Source organism: Podarcis cretensis (genome assembly GCF_951804945.1).
Source record: "Podarcis cretensis genome assembly, chromosome: 1".
Taxonomy (NCBI): Eukaryota; Metazoa; Chordata; class Lepidosauria; order Squamata; family Lacertidae; genus Podarcis; species Podarcis cretensis.
This window is the reverse complement of record NC_137170.1, coordinates 75,006,797-75,034,738: the sequence shown is the minus strand read 5'-3', so window position 1 is coordinate 75,034,738 and position 27,942 is coordinate 75,006,797. Positions and strand designations below refer to the sequence as shown.

Genomic DNA, 27,942 nt, shown 5'->3' with positions numbered 1-27,942 from the left:
TGTCTCCAGTTGTTCCAACCCCTCTTTCCAATGTCATTTATTATTCCAGCAAGCCTTTTAGGTAGAGATCTTTTTCCACTCTGCATCTGTATTGGAATTGATTTCAGATCCATCCATTGCTTAATAATTGTATGTTTGCTGCCCTGAGCTCCTTTGGCAGGAAGGGCAGTATAGAAATTTATTAAATGAGTAAATAAAAGAGATCAGCAAGAAATGAATAGTTGTGACAAATAAATGCCCTGCAGCTTTTGAGGAAGTCCATGGCCTGAAAGCAAAGTCATAAGGCCATGTCAAGTTTTTGAGGTTTGTATCATCATACCATGGAAGCACAGACAGCCAAACATGGATATCTGAATAGGAGGAAACCCCTTTGGAACCAGTACTGATTATGCCATTCCTTCAACAGAACTTTTCCATGCCAAGATAAAAGAATATCATGAGCGAGACTGGCGCCATGCCCCCCGTTTCATTACTCCACTGAAGAATCATGCCGTGCGCCGGGGCCATGATTGCACCATGAGCTGCGCTTTCCTGGGAAACCCCCGTCCTGTGGTTACGTTGTACAAGGGTCAAATCAACATCACAGCCAATTCCAAGTTCTGGTACAACTCAACTAGTGGCGTCTGCACCCTGATGATCCCCACTTGCACTGCCAAGGACACGGGAGAGTACACCATAGAGATTGAGAATGAGCTTGGGCGGGAAAAATGCAGTTGCACACTGACGGTGTATGGTAAGTTGAATTCCTTCCTTGGTGAAGGTTGGCGTAGTTAACAGCACCAGTTTATTAGTGTAAAGATGTTGAGCGTGAGAAAGCCAAACTGGACAGGCCCCCTCCAGAATGATGTTCTATTGGGGTGTGCTCTGCAACATGTTCCTCACACAATAATAGTGAATTCGTGGTGGATTTTTTCATTGTTCAGCAATGTTTCTATAATGCTGTGGCATTCTGGCTGTCCAGAAAGCCTATGATGCAACAGAAGGAGGGCAAGAAAAAGAGAACATTTGTGGTACGAAAAGTTATGGGATTTCACCCAGGGTGTGATTGGACATGAAGCAGAATGGCCACCCCAAAACTTTGGCTGGAGCAATTAGCATTCAAAGGAGAATTGCATGTGATGGTTCTGATAGCATCATTAGCACGAATCATCATGAATGTGCAATAAAAAGGACACCTGGAGTAGCCCAACATGTGTCTAAAAGAATTAATTCTTTAGCCCAGGTTGGTATTTTCTCGTACTAGCCCTGATCTAGCCTGGGCCAGATCATTCATGCTGGGTATAAAAATTTGAATAACATCACCCTCCAGTTTTCCTTCTGGGGATTATTAAGTCAAAATTTCACAGAGCAGGTTGAAGGGAGAGAGGGGGAGATAAGTGGCACACAGTACGGGTGATCTATGTTGGGAGTCCTTGCTACCTATCTCCTGCCCTTGCCTATTCTGCCTTCTGCCCCTTTGCTCCTCTCCTCCCCATGTGTCAGGATCTCTGGCTTGTTCTTTTTAAGTGAAAGCTGGGAGTGATGTTCAGAAAGAAACTGATACAGCACCAATAGAAGGGATCTATATTTGGCTGATCCTGCTCAGTTTTATTTTTGTATCTGTGGCTACTACTTCAGCAAAACAGGCTGATGAGAGTCAGTAACAGCCTGTAGTTTCAGTTCAGTATCATCTGGAGAATGGAGAAGTCATCCAGCTTCAGCCTGCAGTCTGCAGCATTACTTCAGCAAAAACAATGGTTCATTGGAAGTCACCCTGTGAAACTGCCTCCCACCAACCTTTTAAACCTCTGGAACTAGGGGTGAACAGATTTCTCATTTCTCCTGTCTTCAGTTCTCCACATTTCCACATCAGTTTCAATTCATCTGCATTTCCGTGTGCATTTCTCCTAACACATACATTGTGTGTACAATTTTGACTGAATCACACATTTTTTGCAAGGAATTTCCTCTAACATAATGACCCTTTGTATGATTTTTTTCCTATAAGTTTTCCTAATATGCATTTTTGGCACACATTTTTTGGTTAGAGAACCGCACTGCAAAATTTGGGGAAGTGCAGATTTTGAAGGATAGCTGTTTTTTTGGCTCATGTATCATGTTGGGAAGTGTGAATTTCTCACCATCTGGAAGAAACAGGAATATATTTTCAGACTAAACAGTAAAATTACCTATCTGCATGATGATAAACTTACCATGCTACTTGAAACTTACTGTAGAAGTAGGCATGAATGGAATTCAGAAAGTTTAATAGACAGCCTGCCTGCTGGTGAGTCACTAGGTAATAAGTTTCAGACAGATAAGATTGTGTGATAGCATCGGTCACAAGCACATGCTGAAATATGGGAGTAATTGATTTTGATTTGCTTCAGCTCACAAATGTGCATGACTTCACCTTCCAAAATCTGTGCATACTGACACCAGTTGATACGTTTCAATTTAAATGGTGTTAAAATTATAAAATTATAAGAGGCCGAGTTCCCCTTAACTTTTGTCAAAGTCTCTTTAGCTATTGATTTTAGAAGGTTATTGGGCGGGGGGGGGGGAATTATTTGCCTAAAACAGAAAAAAGCCATGTTGAGGGGCTTGTGGCTCTCACTAAGCCCACCCCCCCACCCTCCAGTACAAGCACTGTTCTTAAATAAACATTCAGGAGGAGTACACACCTGCCACAAGCTCGTGACCTCACAACCCTGAACAGAATTTTCCATGAGCTCAGTAACAAAAAATCCACTAGTTGTTAATATCTGACGGCCTTTCTCTTTTAGATAAAGATGATAGAAGCCTCCTGGAATCAGTGACTGAGAGCCTGCAGAAGTCAAAACACCTCATGTGAGCAACACACAAAAACCAATTTTGAAGTCGGCTGAATGTTCAGAATAATTATAGTTGCTGTGCATGGCTTTAAGTACCACAACTGTGTTACCACTTGTAGTCATTAGCCTGAAGATGATGCTGCAGAATTCATTAAAGGCTGCCTTCAAAGCTTCATGATGGCAGATATGGTTGCCAGTACCTTTCAGAGAACTTGGAAATAAAGAAGATCCCAATAGAGCTGCTTGTTTTTCTTTATTCCCACCCCACCCATCTCACAAACAAATCAAGATGAACACTCATTAAAGACCAGGTGTAATCTAACCTCTGTGTAAGCTTTGTGCAAGCAAATCTGAATAATTAGAGTGTCTGTATGGATTTTTTTTGTTTTAAAATTAAGCTTAAGCAATTGGAGCCACTTTAGTACCAAATACTTCTTCCTGATACCAAACCAATTTATCTGGTTTGTGGACCAAGCTAAATGAAATTCTTGACATCGTTAACTTACAGTATGGGGGTCTGGGCATATTGATTTAAATTATGTTTGAAGCAGATTCTTTAAGAACTTGAATGGCCTTGCCTTTTAAGCACATCAAGCTGCAGTTATAACCTTTTCTCACATAGCAATACTACTGATAGCCCACTAGTGATGACTAGGCACTTACCAGCCAGTGAACTGATTGAGAAAGGTTTAATAGTGGTCCAAAGGAAGATCAGGGACTGAATGTTAATCTCCTGAGTCCTATTCACTTCATTATGCATTATACCACACACACAAAATGCAGAGCATTGAGTGTTGCCATGGAGACATAAAGGTAAAGGTAAAGGTACCCCTGCCCGTACGGGCCAGTCTTGACAGACTCTGGGGTTGTGCGCCCATCTCACTTAAGAGGCCAGGGGCCAGCGCTGTCCGGAGACACTTCCGGGTCACGTGGCCAGCGTGACATCGCTGCTCTGGCCAGAGCCAGAGCCAGAGCCAGAGCCGCACACGGAAACGCTGTTTACCTTCCCGCTGGTAAGCGGTCCCTATTTATCTACTTGCACCCGGAGGTGCTTTCGAACTGCTAGGTTGGCAGGCGCTGGGACCGAGCAATGGGAGCGCACCCCGCCGCAGGGATTCGAACCGCCGACCTTTCGATCGGCAAGCCCTAGGCGCTGAGGCTTTAACCCACAGCGCCACCTGCGTCCCTGCCGTGGAGACATAAAGGTAAAGGTAAAGGTACCCCTGCCTGTACGGGCCAGTCTTGACAGACTCTGGGGTTGTGCGCCCATCTCACTTAAGAGGCCAGGGGCCAGCGCTGTCCTGAGACACTTCCGGGTCACGTGGCCAGCGTGACATCGCTGCTCTGGCGAGCCAGAGCCGCACACGGAAACGCCGTTTACCTTCCCGCTGGTAAGCGGTCCCTATTTATCTACTTGCACCCGGAGGTGCTTTCGAACTGCTAGGTTGGCAGGCGCTGGGACCGAGCAGCAGGAGCGCACCCCGCCGCAGGGATTCGAACCGCCGACCTTTCGATCGGCAAGTCCTAGGCGCTGAGGCTTTTTTTAACCCACAGCGCCACCTGCGTCCCATGCCATGGAGACATAGGAGCTGGCAAATCAGAGCAAATGTGCACATTTGTTAGCATACACTTCACATGCTTTCCATAAATCAGAATGGACATCAGACCATGCCTGTGAACTGGTAGAGTACTGCTGAGAGGAGCATTTGTATGCTTTAAAGTCTTGAGGCTGGTTCACACACTCACCCACACACCCCAAATGGGCTGGGCATATATGTGCGACAGAGTGGAGGGTTCAGATCTCCCTCAATGACTGTATATGAAACTCTCCTTGGAGGAGCAACTATGAGGCAGCTTTGGGAGCAGCAGAAGCCAAATGGCAGTAAATCCCAGCTGAGCTGATGGACTGGGACTTGCAGCTTTGCCTCTTTCCCTCTGAGGTGAAGATAGTTCTGGGAGGGCAAGAGCCCAGTCAGATGGGCAACAGATCAATAATAAAATTGTTGTTGTTGGTTTTTAAGCTGCAGTGGATAAGGTCACCGAGGAGAATAATTCCACTTGAGGAGCAAATTTTGCAGCTTCCTGATATTGGGAAAATGTGACACCAGTCTGACTCCTGCAGGTGCACAGAACAGAGAAGTCAGGCATGAAGCTTTTACTTGCCAGTGTAGGCTGCTTGTGTCCCCAGCAATCGCTATCTTCATCTCTTGGTGACCAGAGAGATTAGCTTTTAATCAGGCGCCATGTAAACAAATATCCCGACGGGCAGTGACTTTGTGCAGTTCTCTCAGTTTTCCTTCCAACCCTATACTTGCTCTTGGGAATCACAGATAAAAGCAGGTGAAACCTTTATACCACGGGTGAGAAAAAACTTTCAGAGAGTTATATTTCCCTTCTGGACAACCCTGGGGTGGGGAAACATGACAGTGGTTGATGGGGCAAGAGAGGAAAATGCGTGGAGTAATGAATTTACATTTCACCTTTGCATAGAAGGCTAGTTTTACACACACACACACACACACACAGGCAAAACCTGCTCTGATAATGCAAGAGGCATTATCAGAGTTCAGTGACGAATGCCAGCCTGGCAAAGCACTCAAGGGGGGTCCAGAATTGGGCTGGTGAGGGTTATGGCCTGGGAAGGAATCCTGAGGGCCACATAGAGAAGACTGGAGGGCCAGAATTGGCTTCCAGGCTTGAGGTTCTCCAGCCCCACTTTACAGTTTTACAGCACCACATTTGTGAGCAGCGCTTAGGCAGAAGAGCAAATTACACCTCCTCAAGTCAAGGTAGATAAAGCCCTTGTTATCTTGGCACCTGAGGAAGGAAGGCCACTCCCCAAAAGGAAATATACAATAGGAATGCAATAAACGAAGTAACAATTTGCTGCTCTTTCATGACACTCAAAATAGACAGAGGTGGCTGCATCACCCTGCCAACCATAACTATGAGCTGTTTTTCATTAAAGTTGGACTTCCTCTGCCTCTATGGTTTTAGCAGGAGCATGGCAATTAACAAAACAAACAAAAAAACCACAAATATATTAGCCTTTCGGGCCAGTGAGGTTTTTTATTTTACTTTTAGTACATCTATATGCGCAGAGCGTTTTACATTAAAGGGGGGGGGGATGCACACAATAGAACACAATGGAACAAACTGAAAATAAAATAAATTTGAACATGAAAAGAAAAACACCAGTGTTTGCATTGTATCTGCTTCTGAGTTCAGATCAATTTAGGTTTCATTGCAGCTATTTGGAACCTATGCTCTATTTTTATGTTGTTTTTTGCATAAACAGTTGAAGCTAGTATAAAATGATTTGCGTTGTGTTTGCATAATGGTGAAAACATTGTTAGCATGTGGGAAAAACAATAATTTGCAACTCACCAGATGAGGTTTGATGTATATCAAGCCCAACTTGATCAATACTGGGAAGTAGTAACCCACTGAAGCCAAAATTCTATTGGGGAGGGTTTCTGTGAGTAAAATAGTACAAATGCACCTCATGCAACCTCTGTTACATTACCACACATAAATGCTAAAGAATGTACAATTTCTGTTATCTAAAACCTCTAATTATTCACTATGCATCCACCTTCAGTCGCATGCCACTCCATATCATTCTGTGGAGGCTTTTCATTCAAACCTGGGCCTACTTTACAATGCCCTTGAGAGTACACAGGTGTAAAGCCATTACCAAAGGCCCTGCACGATGTCACAAGGCAATGCTGCTCCGTCTGTTGGACTCTGGCCCTTTCCTAAACCTACTCTGCACTTCCAGTCCGGCAACAGCCATCTCTTTCACAGCCAGGTGCACACACACACAGTCCGCTCCCACGTGCATGGAAATCTGTGGATGGGAGCGTTGCTAATCAAACACTGTCATTAAAAATAGACCAGAATTAGAGTGTCTCCTGCCTGCAACCAGATGGGAAATCAGGAAAGGGAGACGCTACTATATGGAGAAGCTGCCTTATGTCCCTGCTTCTCTGCAGCTTTGATAGTCGACATGGCCGTTTTGGTCTGCTGCTGTAAGGAAAGAGCCCCTGGTTCTTCTGGCTTTTGTGCACTACCTTTAAGAGGATTGTCTCAAAGTTGGAGAAATGCTGTCATAAGAATATTTCATCTTAATTATACAGTGGACCTCGGGTTAAGTACTTAATTCGTTCCGGAGGTCCGTTCTTAACCTGAAACTGTTCTTAACCTGAAGCACCACTTTAGCTAATGGGACCTCCTGCTGCTGCCGCGCCGCCAGAGCACAATTTCTGTTCTCATCCTGAAGCAAAGTTCTTAACCTGAGGTACTATTTCTGGGTTAGCGGTAACCTGAAGCGTATGTAATCCAAGGTACCACTGTATAGCCCAGTGGAGCGTTATCCATTGCAACTTCCTTTTCTAGATAACACGTTTGTGTAACAGATAAATTCAATGCAACCCTACCTCTTTCCCCAAAGTTTTCAACAGCGTAATTCTGAACACGCTGTTCAGGGTTTGCTGCTGTAGGTCAATGCTGGTTTGAAATTCAATTTGATGGGTGTCCAATTTGCAGGGTCTACGCAGCCAAATCTGGGCGGGGGTGGAAGTGTTGCTATTACTCACCTGCTTGAGATGATTGTAACTGTAAATATTGTATTACAAATATTACAATTACTGCAATGTAATTGTAAATATTGTAATTGTAAATATTCCTACTAAAATGCACCGAAAAATTAAAATGGCATGAGATAGAACTCCTATGGTATTTGGCCATTGTGGTATAGTGTTCTGGGTGTAGTAATGTTGCAGCTCTGACCAAAATCCAGAGGCACTGAATTATATATTCAAGGGCCTATTCACACATTATATTTTTATATACTGATCATTACATTCATTTAGAACAAAAGCAAAACAAAAAACACCAGTCTAAAACAAAGTGGTATTCACTGATGCTGGTTTTAAAAACAATTGTGCAAGCTCCTAAAAGTGGCTTTTAAGTAACACTGTGGTTTAATATATAATAATAATAGTGCTTATGAAAATGTGTCCCATTTGAGAGGGATTCAAAAACATTAAATTTTCCTCACACCACCCTGGTGAGGTAGGTAGAGAAGCATTGCAATTAATTCAGTGTTTGCTAACCGAGAAAAGGGTGAAGAACCCAGGTCTTCCACTGATGCTAGCCACTACAGCTCCTTTAACTTTAAAGGCATGAATGAAGCTTTCCTGAAGCGGCACTCCAGTCACAGTAATCAATAAGCAGAAGCAGCCTTCCCCAAGCCTAACAAGTGCAAATGTTGGTACAAATCTGCACATTCCCATTCCCATATTCAAGCCCCATCAAACCAGCTAAATGTGTCTTCTCATGCTCCAGGGAACACAGAAGTCATTGTGTACAACTAGAGTAGGGCTGGGCGATGTCACAATGTCTGCAGTAAGGCTGGAACTAGATAGAGGCAAACTAGAGCCCAAGCCAACAACGGCAATAAAAGCCAGCTTTGGAGATTTCAGGCAATGAAGATTAGATCTGATCATTCTAGAGATTAGATCACCCTAGATCTGAGCACACTTTTCACATTGTGCCTTTCCACAATGGAGATAATTCTCTTTCTCCTTAGATGCCAGCGGTCACTTTACAAATGGCCATGATGCCCAGGACACATAACCACTTAAGAGCTTAACAGTGCTCATATAAATGGCAGGAGGAGTAAAGAAAGATGAGAGAGCCTGCTACTTTCCTGAGGGTTTAAAAATATCTACATTTTTAGGCATGATTTCTTTAGCTGTCATGCACCCACCACCCCACATTCACTTCCTAACCTACCAATAACAGTAAAAACAGATCTTAAGCTGAGAGATTTGTGTCTCCAGGATGAGGTTATATACGTTCAGATGGGGGAAAGCATCTATGATGCTGAAGAGTCTCAGCTCTGCCTGTTCTAATCGTTTTGTTGATGAGGAAGGGGAACGTGAAGCATGCCTGGAAGTAGTTTCATGCACAGCCTAAACACAGGACAAGCAATGTCTGGTGCACAGCGCACAAACACACACATTCCTTTCCTCAGCTACCCAGCCCACCCTTTTGAACATATAGGATTCAATCCAAAAGGGTGCTTTGCAAGCAGAAATAAGTTTGTAGAATGTTAATTTCTGACATTTGAATTGTAAGACAAAACAGGTGCTAGTGAGCAACTGTTTTTACACCAGATTTCTCCTTGAATCCCAAATCCAAGACCGTCATTAAAGAGTAATCTTGGGGGAAGGGCTTCAAATTCCATCAACTAAATAGAGCTTGGGGAGTTTTGCCTGAGAACTTTTTTCTCATGTTTATTTCAACTCCACGACAAGTAAACGAGAAATGGCTGAATGGCCAGAAATGATTGCCTACCTCATCTTAAACTCCTAACAGTCTGACACACACACACACACACACACACACACACACACACACATACATATGCTAAAACAGGCAAGCTATGCATAATAATATCTGTAAAGAGGCAAGAAACTAATCTGTCTCAAAGGAGGTTGGGAACCATAGAGAGGGTTCTGGACATAGAGTAATGCACAAAAATAAATCTTTTATTGAGGATTGCTTTCTTCTAAAAAAAATACTTTAAAAATAAAAAGGTAACTAACTCTTTTACCCAAGAGCAACTGACAAGCACATTTATCAAGACTGCCTGTACTTTTAAGAGAGCCATGATAACACTACTGCCAAATTAAATTGCCACAATCTAAAAATGGATGGTGGTAATGCTTCTCATTAAACTGGTTCTTCCCTAATGACCAGGGTGCAAACAAAGCTCTATCTTGCTCACTTTCTCCACAGTATCCCTCCATGATACAAACAAAATGAAAACACAAACAAGAAACAATCAAGAAAACATATATCTGTGCACAAAAGGGAAAGTGTAATTGTACAGTACTCAGAGCCAACCCATTTGAACTCACCATCTGTTAGCAGCAAATTGCTTTTCTGAACTCTGTTCAGGGAAGAAGAAATAATACTATTCGGTGAAGAAGAAATAATACTATATTCCAAAGAATTTTAAAATAATGTGATTTTGGTTCCACTCTGCCTTAATATAGGCAGCCCCCACGACAGCGGGAAATCGTTGGCAAAGGAAATACAAGGATGACAGAGGATAAATCATCCTTGCAAATTCCCCCCAGGGACAGGAGGAATGGGCTTCACTCGCAGTTTGTCTCAGTACCTGGCTCTCGCTCCAGCATGGAATGTGGGAGACAGGGAGGCGTTGAGTTGAAAAACACTTCACCTGGCGAAAACCCTCCTACGCGGCCATTAAGAAGCAGAGGTTCTCCTGTTAATTAGAGCTTGATTGAACTAAAGTACAGACACATCCTAGAAGAGATGAGATTGTAAACTGTGGAACAAACCAACTGCAAGGACTTTGAGGTTTGAACTTGAGATAAGATTTCATTTGGTGCAAAAGACGGGGGAGGGGAGCCTACGGCTTTGTTATTTAAAGTTTTCTTCTTTACATTTATGATTTGGCAACCCTCCTCTGAATGTTAGTTCAAATTATATTTTGTACAAGCAAGTATAGAAGAAATAGGATTATAAATATGGAATATAACATCAAACGGAACTGTGTGTGTAAAAAAAGGGGAAAGGGAGGGAAGCTCTATTTTGCAAAAGGTTTATGATGGATGGTTAGATCTGACTCTTTCCCATCCTTTATTATTTACGAAGTAAGCTGAATAACACTAAGAGGACTTGGAATTTAATTTAATTAGAAGTATATCTTCAGCTGGAAGGAAGGATGAAAGGAGTCTGTGAACTGCCAAGGAACTGATAAGGTTCTTTACTGAGTCATCTGCAGTTCGACAGACCACTCTTCTTCCCAGGTTGAGAAGAAAAATGGTGACAACAGTTTATTTACTGAGACAAAGCAACTTCTGCAGCTGATGTTAAAGTTCTGGATGCAAAAACAAAGCGCGAGATGAAGCGATGCAGAAATTTCTGGAACAACAATGGGATATCAGCTCTGCCCAAGGCATGACAGATAACAGCAACAATTGGGGGAAAGAAAGACATCTTACAAGGACAAGAAGAAACACCATAGACAGAATGATTGCCACAGAAGAAGAAGGATATAGTTTGAGTTCCTCACTTGCAGTTTTATAAATCATTTAATGTGTCGACACAAATAGGTCGACACCTGCAATATTGCAGTTGTTGTATAAGGGATTATTATTATGACAGGAATGCAATTGAAACTAAGATGATTTTGGAACGCAGAAATAAAAAAAACAATCAAACCATCAAATCTAGCACGCGGGGGGCCACATTAACTAAATTACATAATTCAGTATTTGAATGATTGGTATTAATAATTGTATTATAAATCAGTATTGTTATAATGAGGCTGTTATTGGACTGTGATTGAAAACTAATAAAAACTTATTACCATTACATTTTTTAAAAAAATAATGTTTTAGTGATCTTCCTACATCCCTCCCTACCCTGCAAAACAGCGCACGTTAATATATCTTCCAAACTAGATTTTGCAAAGTAGGGGAAAGTTTGCAAAAAGTGCAGGCACAGCATTGCAGGTCACACCCTGCGATTCTCTAGGGCAGCAGGTTCATGGTGGGGCTAGAAGTTAAGCAGGCTGAATGAAGGAAGATGCCAACTGATTAAAACCCCTTCCTGCTCTTTCACCCTAGCCAGACACAATTTCCCTCATGAATGAAATGCTGATAATATTATGCAACAGCATTAAAGGCAAGAGATTATACCTCCTGTGTTATTTCAAACCAGATCTTTCTTTCAAGACCACCAGAGCTTCCCACTACCACTGCCCAAGTTTCCCCAAGTGTTTTGATGTTGGTTTTTTGGATCACTCCCTTTTTTCTGCCCTCTCGGGGCTCCTGGTGCCTTTTGACAGCAACACAACAGGCAAAAATTCAACAGATAGTAAAGTCACAGGAGTTATAACATCACAAACAATATAATTCTGCTCCTAGACATATCCTTTCTCTAATTAAAAGTTCGGTACATTTTTTAAAATTCTGCATATATTTTTTTATTTTTTATTTTTAATGAAATATAATGCATTGCAAATGCCTGTCTAGACTTATAGCAGATTGTAGGAAATATTAGGTGAAGCTTAATGGTTTGAGCTGTTTAAGAATGGAACAATCTAGCTTGGGAGGAGTATTTAAGTATCCAGAATCTGGATAGCCATCTGTCAGTGACACTGTAATTGTGCCCTGCCCGGCAGATCCTGCAATCAGTGGTGTCCAAACTTTTTTCAAAGAGGGCTATATTTGATGAAGTGAAGGGCCGACCAAAGGGCAAACCAAAGTTGCTGAGCTTTTTTTAGGATTGAAGTTGTTGAGTTTTGTTTTTTTTTAGGATTTTACCCCAGGAAATCAACTACCACAGAGGATTAAATCGGCCAGCGGGCCGAATTAGGCCCCCGAAGTGGACTTTGGACATGTGATCTCCAATGCTTCCTCTAGCTCTAGGACTCAAGAGCAGCTGTTTCCAATAAGGATACATTTTAAGTTTTCTGCACATATCATTCTGTATCCCATTTTAATGTAGCATACCTAAAAATGCTATCCATGTTTTCTTGTTTTACCATTATTTCTTCCCAGGCTTGCTTTCTTTTCTTTCTTTCTTTTTAACCAATGCTTCAAGGAATGTAAACAATCATAAATGCAAACAGAAATAAAACAAATTCTTTCTGATTGTGGTCTTAACAGCAGCAGGACATTCCTAAAGACTGGAGGCAGTATTTATATATACACAGTGACTATTTAAAGCCAACATGTGTGTACAGTGGTACCTCTGGCTACAAACTTAATTCGTTCCGGAGGCCCGTTCTTAACCTGAAACTGTTTTTAACCTGAGGTACCACTTTAGCTAATGGGGCCTTCTGCTGCCACCGCACCTTTACCTCATCCTGAGGTAAAATTCTTAACCCGAGGTACTACTTGTGGGATAGCGGAGTCTAACCTGAATTATCTGTAACCCGAGGTCTTTGTAACCTGAAGTACCACTGTATATATATGGCATACACACACACCTATATTTTAGATAGCTATCTATCACAAGGATCCTTTCTGGCTGCCATTTCAGATTGTGAAGAGGAGGTGGTGGAGGCACTTTTCAAGGCCTGTGAAATTGTGGTGTCCTGAAATGAAGAGGGAAAAAAGAGGCCATCTGTTCTATTCTGGTTCTTCTCTAAACAAAAGACACCCATCAAAGTGAAGTTAAGGGTGTCTGGCTGCTCTAAGGGGAGGAAAAGCCTCTTCACCAGTGAATGCAAGGAAAGCGGCGGGTATGAAATCTCCTTAGTGTCTGGATAAAGAAGCGGATGGCGCTAGCCAGCAAACAGCCAAGGGGCTTTTAACAATGACTTTAAGGCTCATTGGTTGCCCATTTACAATGGGCACCCTGAAAAGTCCTCAGCCTAAATAGAATGGAATGGAATGAGGCTGAGAACTTTCCAGCCATCCCTTGTCTCAAGAGCCTTCCTCACAAGGCCGCTCCACCAGTTAGCCACTCTTCTGCCTCAGGTGGCAAAATGCGAAGGGTGAGGGAATTGTGCACTCTTGCCCACCTGCCCACCCTCCTCCTTTGTCTGCTTGAAGTGCCTCTGCCACTCGGTTGCTTCAGCAAAATGGTCAGTGCTGCTCTTCCAGTGTTGCCCATGCTAGAATGCCTCTGTGGAAGCCGCCTTCCTTAGATCAAGGCATTCAAGGTGAGGGGGTTTGGGGGATTCTCAGCCCAAGACATTTTGTCACTTGAGGCAAAATAGAAAATGGCGCCTCCCATCTCCTCTGCCACCCGCAACCCCCGCCGCCTCAGGTGACTGGAGGTGGCCCAGGGAAGCCTTGGTGCACTGAAGGCAGCAGGAAAGACTAAAGGAGGCTGGAGAGGAGCAGGTGGCAGCAACAGTGCCCCTCCTCTCTTCCCAGGCGGCAGCCACAGACAAGAAGTGCAGGCGGCAGCAGGTGGCATGCTCCTTGGGGGCCTCCCAGCTGTTCCCAGCTTGCCACCTGAGGTGACTGCCTCACTGAGGCTGATGGGCAGGCTAGCCCTGCCGCAGCTCCTTTGCCACAGCAGATATTGTCTAAAGCTTAAAAGTAGTATACTGCTCAAGTCTGAAAGTGGATGCTGCAACAAAGCAGTAGTGGTGCGGGCCCTTTTCAAATGCACCTTTCCCACAATGCCTCACTCTGGAAAGACCCTGTGTTCCTTGGGGGCCTTCATCAGAGTGCAGCAGCACATGGGGCAGGAGCAAAGCAGAGTGTTTACACTCAGAATCTTCTTTCTTGCCTGTGGTTTCAGAGCCAGTCTGAAACAAGCCGCTGTCTCTCGAGTCCTGTCAATTAAGGCTAGAGAGGATCGCTGTTACTCATACTGTTAAGAGGAATTCGTTTAACTTTAGGTCTTCCATTTGTTACTTCTGGAAGTCTCCACATACCATGCCATGCCCACTTGGATAGCTCAACCAGTAGAACATGAGTCTCTTAACATCGGGGTTGTGGGTTTGGGCCTCACGTTGGGCAAAAAGATTCCCATATTGCAGGGGGTTGAACTAGATGATCCTTGTGGTCCCTTCCAGCTCTTTGACTCTAAGTTACATAAAATAAGTATGGTGCTTAATTGAAGAGAGGCATAGTGGATTCTGGACGACCAACAGACAGAGCTCAAGACAGCATCTCATTGTGGAGAATGCATCAGACTCAAATTGCCTACCCAGATGTTTTATTCACGCATGTGGCGTAAGGTTCTCCTTGTTTCATTCATAAAAGCAATTCCTGCATTTGGTCAGGATACTCATTCACATTTCAAATGCTCTCCTCCTCTTTCATATCTGCCTTAACAATAACTAGCTGTTCACATAAATAGCACAAGGGAAGCCAAAATTCATAGGCCATATATGAAAAAGTTAATTCAAACTATGTGCCTTACCAGGCTCAGACAGCAGAACCCTAATTCCAAATGGAATTGGTCAGCCAAGTAATCCTCCTTGGGTCAGGTACGTCCTCCTCCTCCTCCTCCTCCTCCTCCCATGAACAGAGTTACGGTTTTATAATATGCACAACATTGCAAAGTAGCCTCCTGATGAAACTTGCCCCAACGTGCTGCCCTAAAACAAAATATTCCACGTGTTAGCCTGCACCCACACATAAAACTTAATCAACTAAATCCTGGACGTAATCAGTGCAGGGTGCAATCCAAGAGCTGGCATACAGCCAGCATTCGGTTGGCTGAGGCTCCATATGTAGCAGCCCAGCTGCCATTCTGCTCCCTGGGAGGGTCGTCCACAGGGCAGGACTCTCTTCACTGGGGCTCTGCAGGTGTAACTGCCCTGCCAGCATCGTTTTGCTGCTTCTGCTTCCGCTTCTGGGCTAAAAAGTGGGGATTCTGTGGGTATGTTGATTCATGGGACCCCAAACCCCCTGTGTACATTTCTGGTCACCTCACCTCACCTCACCTCACCTCACCTCACCTCACCTCACCTGAGTGCTGAAGAAGGTTCAGAAAGGGGCAACCAAGAGGATCAAAGAGTTGGAGCAACTCCTCTGTAAGGAAAGGTTGCAACATTTGGGGCTTTTTAGGCGAGTAAGGGAGTGGTGGGGGAGACACATGATAAAGGTGTATAAGATTATACAACATATGGTGAAAGTGGCATTCGTCGGGAGAAGCCACAATGGTTCAAGTGCTATAAGACCAACAATACTTTTGTAACACAGAGTTTCCTCCACTGATTGGATGTTGCCAGAACTGACTATTACAGAAAGTCACATGAGCAGCTTTTACCTTAATGACTGAGCCAGTAGCAAACAATTCAACGTGTTGGAAGTATCCCTGGGGAAAGGTAGGTACTTTGTAATAATAATGCTTGTAATAAGGAAATGCCCATTACAAGATGTCAACCATAGGAGCAGAGGAAGAGGCCTCATCCTGAGTCAGACCAGTTGGCCAGCTCAGCATTGTCTACACTGACAAGGAGCAGCAGCTCTCTCCAGGGTTTCAAACAGGGGTCCTTCCCAGCCCTACCTGAAGATGTGTCGGGGATTAAGCCTGATGCCACAGAGCTATGGCCCTTTCTCCAGCAATTGTAGGAATCATCAGAGGCTGAAGTGCCTGGCACAGTGGGATTATGGGAATTGAAAGAGCACCCCAGAGCTAGACTCTGAGGAACAGCGTACGCCGTAGTTCATTTCTGAGTGACAGAATGTGTGTGTGGAAGTTTTATCTTGGGATATTAACCGGGTGTAGGTGTGTGTGATCTATCTGGGATATGTGGTGCACCTCTGGCAAGATGCCACTGTTTAAGAATGACTAAGGATGCTCTTTCCATAGTTTTTTTTTTAAAAAAAACAACAACAACACAGATAAGCAAAGTAAGGGGAAAGGTACTTATCTGAACAGGTAATTTTGCAAGCAAGGGCAGAATTCTACTGAAAGAACACAGTAGAGAGAACCTAAAGGAATGCTGTATGTTCTAACTGTAAAGACTCAAAGTAAATCAACACTTAAGCTCCTGGGAAAGGCAGCTGAGAGGCTGCAAACCTCCCTCTTCACAGGAGAAAAGGAAATGGGCCAGGAAAAAGAACATAGGTAAGAACCCAGCAGGGCTTTGAAAGTGGTGGCTCCTTTGACACAGATTCTCCCTCCTCCAACCTCTGCAGGATTGCTCTACCCATGACCTGCACTTACTAGCTTGTACAAAGAAAAATACACTGCGGTCAGTAAGTACGATGTATCCCTCAAAGTCCCCATGAACAATTAGGTGGGCACACATAACCAGGGGTCTTCACACCAATCGCTGCAGTGCAGGCCAAGCTAACCCATTTTGCAACTTGACACCGAAACAAAACAGCAAGGAAGCTGCTGACACAAAATTTTTCCCCACTGCACTTCCCTGCCAATTGGATCTACAGTGACTCAGTGCTGCCCAGTGAAGATGGATGAGAGGAGAGTGGCGCATTGATTGGTCTCTCAGCACTTTGGTGATAGGCTGTACCTCTCGGCAAGACCCGCAACTGCAGCTGTTGGTCTGAAGGCACCTGCAGATTCTACAGTCCTGGTGACAGTTGGTGGGAAAGTAACACAATTCTTATTGTGCAACATGTACACGGAAACAGGCACATTACACATGCGCAAATACACGGAAGCCCATTGGCTTAGTTTCAAATAAATATTGTTCCCTGATCGTCCACTGTATAGAAACAATGACTTGCTAATGCCTGTCAGGGATCCACCACACAGCGCTTGTTCACAGTGACCAGACCACCTGCATGCGCAGGATATAACCCTGCCGATTCTTCCTCTTTCAATACATGGGATTTTGTCTGGACTCTGGAGTGGAGGCTGGGAGGAGAAGCTGGCTCCACGCATCGTCACTAATCCAAGTCTTTCCCAGACCCGTCGTGTAGCTATGACAGCAGGTCTGACGAGCCGGTGGTTTCCTTGGCCAAAATATTCAGCCAACGAAGCAGCTGGTGAGTTAGATTTTGAGAGCGCTCACAATGTTTGGTGCTCTAATCTGAGATTATGCAAGCTAGAAATTGCTAGAAAAATTGACGAACCATATACCGTTAACTGCGTTTCACATGCACACGTACAGCAATCTTTTCATTTCCCGTGTTCCCTCCCTCCCACCCACCCAAGCCTGAGAAAATTGTTGCATTTTGTTGTTGCTTTTAAGCCTGCAGAACAACATGGGCTCTGCAGGATTCACATTCAGAAGAAAGGCTTTGAATGGCCCATAAATAAAATGGTTGTAATGAATCTGGACTTCAGACTGGTTTCTCCCAGGGGCAGCCCAAGCTTTACGACCGACATAAACTCCCACAAAGTGCTCCCATGTCCTGTTGTAGCATTTGGGCCCTGGGGGTTCCTTGTGTAGACACACAATTGTTTCACAGTTGTACTGTAATGCACGCAAAATGGGGCTTGGTCAGGCAGCACCAAGGGTCATTTTCACATGACTTTTGAACATTCAGAGTGTTGAAGGCAAGGCTCTTAAACGCCAATGCACTGCCTACCCTTTCCTTCTTTTGAAACGTCGTCCTGAAACGAGTCTTCTCCTTCTGGAATGTTCAGCCTCAGCTCCAGTATTATACAAACACAATGAAGTAGTTAGAGAAGCCCTCCCTCCCATGAAACTTCCAAGATGCAAGAGAGAGAGAGAGAGAGAGAGAGGAAAAGGTCAGATAGTTGGTTCTGTGTGAACTAAACTTCCAGTGTGGCTTCTAGGCTCCGGCAAACTGGACTGGAGAAGAGCCAGCTAAACACTAAAGACAATGCTTCGATGAAGCAAGATCTGCAATCACCGGTTCACCTGGAGTCAAAACTCTCCTCCGGGATGAATTGCAGTTACAGCACTCCCAGGGGAATTTGAGCGCCTGCAGGCACCCCCGTCTACTTCCTCTTCCTGAAGATGTCTTCCTCCCTGCTTTCCACCGCAGAAAGTGCAATGAGCATCTGAGCTGCATAGTACGTGGCCATGATGATGACCCGCGAGTAGGGCACAGGGAAGCAAAACTTGTTGACGGCAATGGTCAAGTCGGACACCATGAAGAGCACCGAGCCAATGCAAGCCGAGAGCTTGGTCCAAGTCCACAGGTCGTTGCACAGCTGCACACCGGCCATGGCCCGCCAGCCCATGAAGCCAATCAAGGCAATGTAGACGGCTACTAGGTAGGTGAAGGGGCCCGAGAGGTAGGAGTACAGGAAAGTGTAGGAGAAACTGGACACCAAAGTCATCACCAGGCCAGCTTTCAGATCTAGAGGCTTCATCCCAAATGCGGAAGAATACAGGATGTGCGTGATGGCAAACATCAGCAAACCTACAGAAAGGGGGGGAGAGACAAAATGTGAAGGAATGTCAACACTGGCATACACAGAGACAAGCAACGGATAGACTTTCTGGGAGACTACATGCAGGGTGAAAAAGCTTTCACTTCTGACAGGAAAAGGCCATCTGCTCTCCCTACATTTTCTAGTGTGAGCTGCTTCTGCAGCAGCAGCAGCTATCTGCAAATCATTTTAAGATCATCAGATCAGAGAGAACTGGTTACAGAAAACTCAGGGCCAGGTGAAATAAATGCCCAAAGCATTGACACAAGGCCCTGAAGCTGATGGGAGCCATATACCTTTTTTTTAAAAAAGTGGAAAGGCTTAATTGGCAGGAAGATTTCTTCCCTCTGCAAATTAAGCCACAGATGATGACTCCCCTTAGACACCAGCATGTGACTTCTTAGGACTTGTGCTCCCTTCCCAGCCTCGGCACAACTTGCCAAACCACTCTCTCTTCCCATGACAGTCAACCCTGTGCTCTGTGTCAGCACATCTACGGCAGCCAAAGCCCCAAAGACCACCTGCTTATCTCATCTCGCTCCTCTGCCTACAAGGTGAAGAAGTGTGCCTCTGTCAAGAGTACAGAAAGGATCTCCTTCCCTTGTTCTCTGAATCATGCTGTGCCTCAGGCTACATGTCACAATCCATCTCCTTTCAAAGGAAGATTGCAGGAGGAAACATCAGGGCTCCAAGGAGAGAGAAGGTGGAGTCAGACAGAAGGTAGCTCCTGCTTCTTCAGGGGCACAAGGGAACCTATGTGGCTTTTTGATTTTTCTGGCAATAAATTTCTCCCTGTCCAATACATCCACACTGTCAAAGTTTCACTAATGCTGCTTTTAAAGGTGTGGTTCCTCCATTTGCAAAAAGCTAAATGTGCTAATCTAGATTTAGAGGCATGGGTTTATACACTAGGCTGGAGGCAGGCAATGGCTTTGATTTTAAAAAATATAGTATGATTGAACTATCATCACCGCTGTTGTCTCTGGACAGAATGAGATAATCTACTTCTTTGTAGCTCTTCTTCTCTCCCCCATAATCTCTAGTGAAACTCGCCAGAGATTATCACCAGACTAAGAATTTCCTGGTTTAGTGATTAGAATGTTGGACTAGAACCGGGAAGAACCAGGTTCACATCCTCACTAAGTCACGAAACTCACAGGGTGACCCCGTCCCCATCTCTCAGCTTCACCTACCTCACAGAGATGAGAACAGAATGGGAGGGGGAATCAAGCATAGCACCTTGAGCTTCCTGGAGAAAATACGGTATTTAATTGTAATAAACACACAAATAAATTCCCCTCCAGCATCAGAGCATATGGCAAAACTCACTATGATTATGTTGCATTGGCAATGACTTATATTAGACAGTATAAGGAGAGGGGGAGAACGAAACCTGGGGAATGTCATTTTTAGGGGCTGCCCTGGAACTTCAGCAATGTCTAGACTGGCCCTCTGTGCACACCATTTGTAGATTTGTAAATCTGTTGTATGACCTTCTTTAAACTATTGCTCAGCCTAAGGCATGTTGCTATTATTCAGAGTAATGGGTTGCATGAGATAATCAAATAAAACAGGCTAAAAGTGATGTCTAAGAAGTTTGGAACATATTGACCCATGACAGGGCCTTCTCGGTGGTGGCTTGCCATTTGTGCAATGCGCCTCCTGATGAGGTGCATCTGTCACCTCATTAACAACATTCAGGGGGGAATTAAAACATTCCAGGCATTTGATAGCTAAAAGACGTTGATCCTAGCAACCTTGAAATAATTAGCTGTGAGTGTGTGCGATTACCTTTAGATGTTCTTAATGTTTTTAGATGGTTTTAAACATTCTACATGTGCTTTTATTTTATTTTTAATTGCTTTGTGTTTATATTTTGGTGTTTGCCATCCTGGGCTCCTTTGAGAGGAAGGGCAGGAGAGAAATTTAAATCAGCATATTAATAATATTCATGAAAAGAAATAATTATTGTACACTAAGGTATTGAAATATAGACCGATAGCCAGCCAGCCCTATATGTGTGTTAAAATATCTTTTAAAACTTATTATTATTATTATTATTATTATTATTATTATTCCCCGCCCATCTGACTGGGTTGCACCAGCAAAGATGTGTAAATTTGCCTCATAGTGTATGAAGATCATAGCTATATTACTTCAGCCACCTAACCCCAACAAGAGAAATGACAGACTTTTCTGGTGCTGATTCCTACATTTCCAGTTATGTGCTAAAGCTCCAGTGCAGGAGCACACATGGGCAGACATCTGTATTACTTCCACGCTTCATCATTGATAGTACATGACACGTGCTCCAGAAGCTTAGTTGCCCAGGCCCACACACGGGTGCCCCACTGACCGTGAACGAAGTAGCCTTGCTCTTGCCAGATGAGGAAAGCATCTCCTATAGATGAGAATATCAAACCGGCAAGGATTCTGCAGGCGCTGCGATGGGCCGTCAGGAAATTGATCCCGTGCGCCAGCAGGAAAACCCACAAGCAGAAGATGGGCAGACACTTGATGAGGGCACTGAACCAGGAGGGGCTGGAGGTGGGCAGCCAGAGGACGAAATAGACGCAAGTGGCTTTGAAGAAGGGGACAAGTTTCGGGCCTTCACTCTTCACCTGGGGTGGGGAAAGACATACACACACACAAGATGATGAGCTGTGAGTTTGTTTGCTTAAAAAAACCCCAACCACCTGAAATCCATCAAATCATTCCGCAGAGACTACACAGAGCCTGTAAACATTACCAAATTGCTCCCCTCGCTGCTTCCCTTTCATTCAAGATTCCTGCTGACCAACAGCAATTACAAGAACAAAGGCTTCTTGAACTTTACCATAGTTCTTTTTCCCCCATTGTCATCAGCTGCACAGTCTCCAAACCGCTCCATGCCAAAAATAAGGGCTTAAGAGATTTCGTTCATTCCCCGTAAAGTACAAAAGCCCTGGAAATCAATCTTATTCATTAAAGTGACTTTAAAGAATAATGCTGCTTAGGGCCATTTCTAATGTTGCCCCAGCCCTACCCATATGGCAGACACAGTGCACTTTTTGAAGATTTCACACACCCATTCTGCTGCATGCATATGTTGGGAGCTGCTGCCATTTGCGCTTTCCCAGTGGTGGTGCATGCCGTCGAGGGGCCACAGGTGGTTCTCAGAGCATGCAATGCACATTCAAAGAATCATAGCGTTGGAAGGGACCATGACAGCCATTCTAGTCCAACCCCTTACAATGCAGGAATCTTTTCCCCAGCATGGTGCTCAAAACTACGACCCTGAGATTTAAAATCTCATGCCCTACTGACGGAGCTATGCTCATTCAAAAGATTCCAGGCCAAGTTCAAGGTCGAGTGCTAGTTTTTAGCTTGGCCTCAATCTTAGTCAATAAACATAGGCCTGCATACATTTAAATGACTCAACACACTCAAATAAGGTTTTGGCTTTCAGGTGGCAACTATATCACTATAACATGCTGTGGCGATCACACAGGGTCCCCGGACATTTAACGGTCTATTGATCCCTGTGCCACCACTGGGATTGCTTCCCCGCTGCCACCAACCCGTTTCTCTCGGGTACACACGGAGTCCAGACAGTTGTTAACATTAAATCAAATAAGCAAGTTTATTTTATAAGCATTAACAAGGTTATGGTTTCAGATAATTTTTCTTGTCAGTTTCTTAATCTTAGTTTCTTTACCAGCCTATACTTTCCTAATAACTTCTAACTGATAATCCCAACTGTCTATCTGTTTCCTCCTAACAGTTTCTCTCACTCTCTCACATCAAAACTAGACCAACCCACAGACTTATCATCCCTCTTCCTTCTCCAACTCCCAACTGACTCCCAACAACTCCTCCCCTTGGGTTCCCACTGGCCAATCACTTCACACTCATTTAACCCTTTCCTTATGACCCACCTAGGAGGGCAAACGCCACACATGCTATTCAAATCCTGGGATCAATCTGTCCAAGTCCCAACGCAACAAATGAAGGCTGCAGACCACAGGAGCTTGGCAGATGCCATCCCAAAGCTTTCAGAAATAACATTAAACATGCTGCCCAGGACCATATTTAATCTCATATTGTATTAGCCCACTATATTTTGCTTCTTAGCTGTCAGCCTCACAACCAACTTCAACTCCAACCTTCTGTACCTAGTGAGTGGGATTAATTTCTAAGAAAGCACACAGAGAATCAGACTTAATTTGCTTACATGGGGCACACCCACAGAATGGTTTTTCTATCAGCCACACACTGGGCAGGAGCCAATTCAATGTTGAGAGAAAGCATGTGGCCCAGGCTTTATGGACTGAAAACAATTGCTTTCCAGGAAAAGCTGCCATGAATATCACATGGAGGAAAAAGTTTGAACTGGACAAAGCTCCCTGTGAAATACAACAGAGCTCTGGGAATTTCTCACCTTTCCCATGCATCTGCTTAAATAAGCACAATCTTGACATGACAAAAGCAATATATTTCATTTCATTTATTATATTTATATATCCTCCCCCCTTCATCCAAGGATCATATGTCCTAGTGAGCAACCTGGCTGCCAAATTCTTTACCAGCCGAAGTTTCCGAAACATCTTCAGAGGCAGCCCCACATATTTACAGCAGTCTAACCTATATTTTAAATGGCACTTAAATACCCACTAAAATTCAATGTTGGACACGCCCCGCCCCCCAGCAGTGGTAACTATTGTCATTCAAGGGTGGGATATTGGCAAAGGTTTAACTGACCAGCTCTTTTCAGTGTAGTGGGAGATCCTTGGGTTCAATGAAACAACACAGCTATTGAGATGAGATACAAAGCAGTTTTTTGTCTTATGTTTGAGCTGCAGGTGCAAATTGGCAATGTCTCATTGGCACAAGATCCAGTTCAGAGACAATAGCCTCAGTTCCCGTGTCACTCTATGGTTTTTTAAATGTGTTAGTAGGAGGGAGTTAACGGTTTGTCCACAGACAGCTTTCTGGGTCATGTGGCCAGCATGACTGAACCGCTTCTGGCGCAACAGAACACCATGACAGAAACCAGAGCGCATGGAAATTGTGTTTACCTGCCTGCTGCAGCGGTACCTATCTACTTTATCTACTGGCATTGGCATGCTTTCGAACTGCTAGGTTGGCAGGAGCTGGGACAGAGCAACGGGAGCTCACCCCATCGCGGGGATTCGAACCACCAACCTTCTGATCGGCAAGCCCAAGAGGCTCAGTGGTTTAGACCATGGTGCCACCTGCACCCCACTATTCAGAAGAATACTACCTCTGACAATGGAGGCAGAGCACTGGCCAGCAGCCACGTATAGCCTTATTCTCCATAATTTTGTCTAATCCTCTTCTAAACCATCCAAGTTGTTGCCATTACTGCCTCCTGTGAGTACAAATTCCACAGTTTAACTAGGCCCTGTGTGAAGAAATATTCCTTTTGACTGTTCTGACTCTTCAGACATTCAGCTTCATCAGATATCCCTGAGCTAAAACTACTCTGCCCACTTTCTCAATAATATGCATGCATAACTTTACACACTTCACTACTCTTCTGTAAACCTTGAATTCCCCCCCCCCCCCGCAAGCATGCCTTGGCCCCTCTCTTGTTTCTTAATGGCCCCATTTTGGCTGCAAAACCCCAGCGGCATGCACCATCAAAGTTTGCTGTTAGAAGGAGGAATACAGTGGTACCTCTGGTTGCGAACGGGATCCGTTCCAGAGGCCTGTTCGCAACATGAATAGAACACAACCTGCCTCAGTGCGTCTGTAGACGCGTGGGTCGCGATTTGCTGCTTCTGCGCATGTGCGTGACATCATTTTGCACTTCTGTGCATGTGCGAGTGGCGAAACCCAGAAGTAACCCTTTCCGGTACCTTCTGGGCCACTGCGGGATGCAACCTGAAAAAAAGTATCATGAAGCAAACATAACATGAGGTATGACTGTACAGTGATACCTCAGGTTACATACACTTCTGGTTACATTCTCCGCTAACCCAGAAATAGTGCTTCAGGTTAAGTACTTTGCTTCAGGATGAGAACAGAAATCGTGCTCCGGCGGCGCAGCGGCAGCAGCAGGAGGCCCCATTAGCTAAAGTGGTGCTTCAGGTTAAGAACAGTTTCAGGTTAAGAACAGACCTCCAGAACAAATTAAGTACTTAACCCGAGGTACCACTGTACTCCTCTCCAAAGAGCAATCTGTAACATCCTCCCTTTAACTTCTCTGTCACTGAGAACAAGGACAGACATCAAAACTTGCAGAGGATTTGATAATCTGAGGTAACTTTCCCCAGAAAAACATTGCCAAAAGACGGGTGGGTTTTTTGGTTTGTTTTTTTTAATGTCCTGTTGGACTGTGTACAAATTTCATTTGAAGTCTTCCAGTCAGTTAGATGAGGCCACAAGTCATCCCTCCCTTAACTCCGAGATCTGTTCGTGCTCACAGCCTACAACTAGCTCTACGATTACCTCCTGGTTCTGCAAAAATAAAAGACTTTTGCAACACTTCAAAGCCTCCCTCCTCAGCTGACTGGAGCGGCAGAGTTGGCAGCCAGTAAGGCTTGACTTTTTAAAGAGCAAACAATGGTCATTTGCCAGAAGAATATAATTAAACCCTTGGCAATTGGCCTTGAGATTCTGGACTTGAATGTATTAGTGCTTTAGTTTATTTGGCACTGGCCGGGGAGGGGGGGCTGGTACTGCAGTGGAGGTGCAGAGAAAGGGAAAGGGAATTAATCAAATTGGCATTAAAAAGGGGTGGCTGCCTATCAAAGGGAGAGAGAAATTCCTTTGTAGCTGTGCACTGCAATAAGTCTTTGCACCCAGGTGCTTTAATGAAAAGACTATTGAAAAAATATTATGAAGCAGGGTATTATTTAAATAGCTGGATATCATTATTAGAGGATTCTGTGGTTTAAAGAGGCACTTATTTAGAAAAGGTGGGAGCTTTTATTACTCTTGGAACTTAGTCCCTATAGAGGACTAGGAGATAAGTGAACGATCAGTAGTGATGCAATGGGTGGGATGCAGCCACCCCACCCCTAGTGCCAGGATTGCTGCTGCTTATCTGAGTGGGGCTGTGGCAGAGCAGCAGTGAGACCTATATTGTCTCCCAGTATGTTTCCGAGCACAATTCAAAGTGTTGGTGCTGACCTTTAAAGCCCTAAAAGGCCTCGACCCAGTATACCTGAAGGAGCATCTCTACCCCCATCTTTCTGCCTGGACACTGAGATCCAGCACCGAGGGCCTTCTGGCGGTTCCCTCACTGCAGGAAGTGAAGCTACAGGGAACCAGGCAGAAGGCCTTCTTGGTAGTGGAGCCCACCCTGTGGAACGCCCTCCCATCAGATGCCAAGGAAATAAACAACTATCTGACTTTTAGAAGATATCTGACATCCCTGTTTAGGGATGTTTTTAATGACTGATGTTTTATCGTGTTTTTAATATTTTGTTGGGAGCCGCCCAGAGCAGCTGAGGAAACCCGGCCAGATGGGCGGGGTATAAAATTTATTATTATTACTATTATTATTATTATTATTATTATTATTATTAGGTCAGCACTGCTGTTAATGCAATTTGTGTAAAACTGGCAATCTGGATACTGCCTTAACTGCATGATGCTACACACAATTCAATTAACTGTCAATGCTATTATTCAAAATCTCCAGCATTTTCCTACTAAGAATGGTCATTGTCTGTCATAAGAAGGTAGAGAAAATTCTAATGCTCTAACACGGAACCTGTTATAACCTACTCCTTAGCAAGTTGTGCAGGTTAAGGATATCCCTGCAACGAGCCTTAGTTTTTATATATTGCTGTATAGCAGCAACAACCAAATGCTGTCTCTGTCTAGCTGTCCATCTGGATTCTAAAAAAAGATTTGCATTGATTGAGGAAACTGCTTAAAATGCAGGAAAGATCATGACCACAATTGCAGAGGACCTTTATGCAACAATAAAGGCAGATTTCAACTCATCATACAACTTAGATATAATTAGGAACAAGGGAGAAATTTGATGTTGTTTGCATTTTAATGAGAAACTACCCAATTTACACTTTGCGAACCAAGAGACAAATCAAAACACAACCATCCTTCAAAGTTTGCAGGCCTCCAAATTTCACAATGAAGTTTTCCAACCAGAAAATGTGTTCAAAACTGTATATATTAGGGGATTTGTGCATAAAAAGTGAAAATAACACAAAATTTGAGGGGAAATTGCTTGCAAAAATGTATATATAAGAAGAAATTGGAATAAATACTGATGGATTTTAATGAGTTTTTAGTGTTGTTGTTTTTATTTTTAAAAAAGCAAATTGCTACAGAACTGCATTAAGACTTGAAAAAAATAGAAACTGGGGGGAAACCCAAATTGACTGATTCATCTATCCCTACTCCCTACATATCATCTCAAAATATTTAACAACCCAGATAACAAAATTATGCCCTGCCACTTGTTTAGTCACTATGTCACAGATGCAACTATGGATGGATGGGCTTCAGGTGTTGCTTAGCTTGAATTAGCATTAAAACCCTGATTTCATGGTTGGTGATGATGTAGGAAGCAACATGAAAAGAGACAAAAACCTAACTCATTCTCTTCCTGAGATCCAATTTCCCTGCACTAAATGTGGGCATGTTCTAGTTATTAATCTGATCATGTACTGTTATGCAAGCAAAAGTGTTTCTCACAGGAAGTTAATCACACCAGTGAGATATGAACAGGATGAGGGATAAATGCCTTTGCTGCCTAGCATTCCTTAGGGCATCATCAGGATGGAAGATAATATGGTATCAACATAACTATATCTGCACTTAGCAATACCTTTTGAAATTATTATGAGGCAAGAAGAGTACCATAACAAGTTAGCATACTATCATTTCCTATTTGTGCACAGTCTGTTCTGCTCAGACCCAGCCCTACCAATTAAGCAAGCCAAGTAGGGTAGACTGTTTTGCATTGCCAAAAAAGAGGGTTTGCATCACCCAAAAACAAGACAAAAGAGGGTCTAATTTGTATGAAGTTTGCAGATGGGCAGGGTACAAATAATAAATTGTTGTTGTAGTAGTAACTTTGGACATGCTTTTAGACATGTAGGGAAAATAGCATAATTAAATTAAATGTAGAAATAATTAACATAATTAAACACACCTCACCATGGCGTGGAAGGCACCACCAGGATATTTGTGTGGATGCCCAGTCTGCTGACTGAGTGCTGCCAGATGTTGATGGGCAACAAACCCCACTATTGCCTCATTACGTGAAGCATCTTTTGAACACCACAACACACACATAAGTAGCTGTAAAGTAACATAA

The 27,942-nt window shown here is 43.8% G+C and overlaps 3 protein-coding genes and 1 long non-coding RNA gene across 6 annotated transcripts in view; 1 reads left to right on the top strand and 3 right to left on the bottom strand.

The window, feature by feature from the left end:
- Window positions 1-3,051, top strand: part of IGSF22 (immunoglobulin superfamily member 22) — a 30,876-nt gene extending 27,825 nt beyond the window's left edge. The window contains exons 20-21 of the mRNA XM_079987157.1: window positions 407-733; window positions 2,766-3,051. Coding sequence (XP_079843283.1) covers window positions 407-733; window positions 2,766-2,833 — 395 coding nt within the window. The 3' untranslated portion in view covers window positions 2,834-3,051. The remainder of the gene's footprint in view (window positions 1-406; window positions 734-2,765) is intronic.
- Window positions 1-27,942, bottom strand: part of GTF2H1 (general transcription factor IIH subunit 1) — a gene marked incomplete at its 5' end in the record, with an annotated part of 324,820 nt that overhangs the window by 128,257 nt on the left and 168,621 nt on the right. The window lies entirely within an intron of this gene.
- LOC307222683 lies at window positions 1,561-2,803 on the bottom strand. Its single transcript, XR_013841843.1, has 2 exons — window positions 2,664-2,803; window positions 1,561-2,123 (listed from the first exon to the last, which is right to left on the bottom strand). It is a non-coding gene; the product is annotated as an uncharacterized lncRNA (long non-coding RNA).
- The window catches only part of TMEM86A (transmembrane protein 86A), a 38,029-nt gene continuing 19,439 nt past the window's right edge, over window positions 9,353-27,942 (bottom strand). The window contains exons 2-5 of one of the 3 annotated variants that reach the window (XM_079987989.1): window positions 21,001-21,265; window positions 15,296-18,634; window positions 14,745-15,265; window positions 9,353-14,151 (exon numbers count right to left, since the gene is read on the bottom strand). In XM_079987989.1, the coding sequence (XP_079844115.1) occupies window positions 18,207-18,634; window positions 21,001-21,265 (693 nt within the window). In that variant the 3' untranslated portion in view covers window positions 9,353-14,151; window positions 14,745-15,265; window positions 15,296-18,206. The remainder of the gene's footprint in view (window positions 14,152-14,744; window positions 15,266-15,295; window positions 18,635-21,000; window positions 21,266-27,942) is intronic. The other 2 variants (XM_079987990.1, XM_079987991.1) reach the window with 2 other exon arrangements.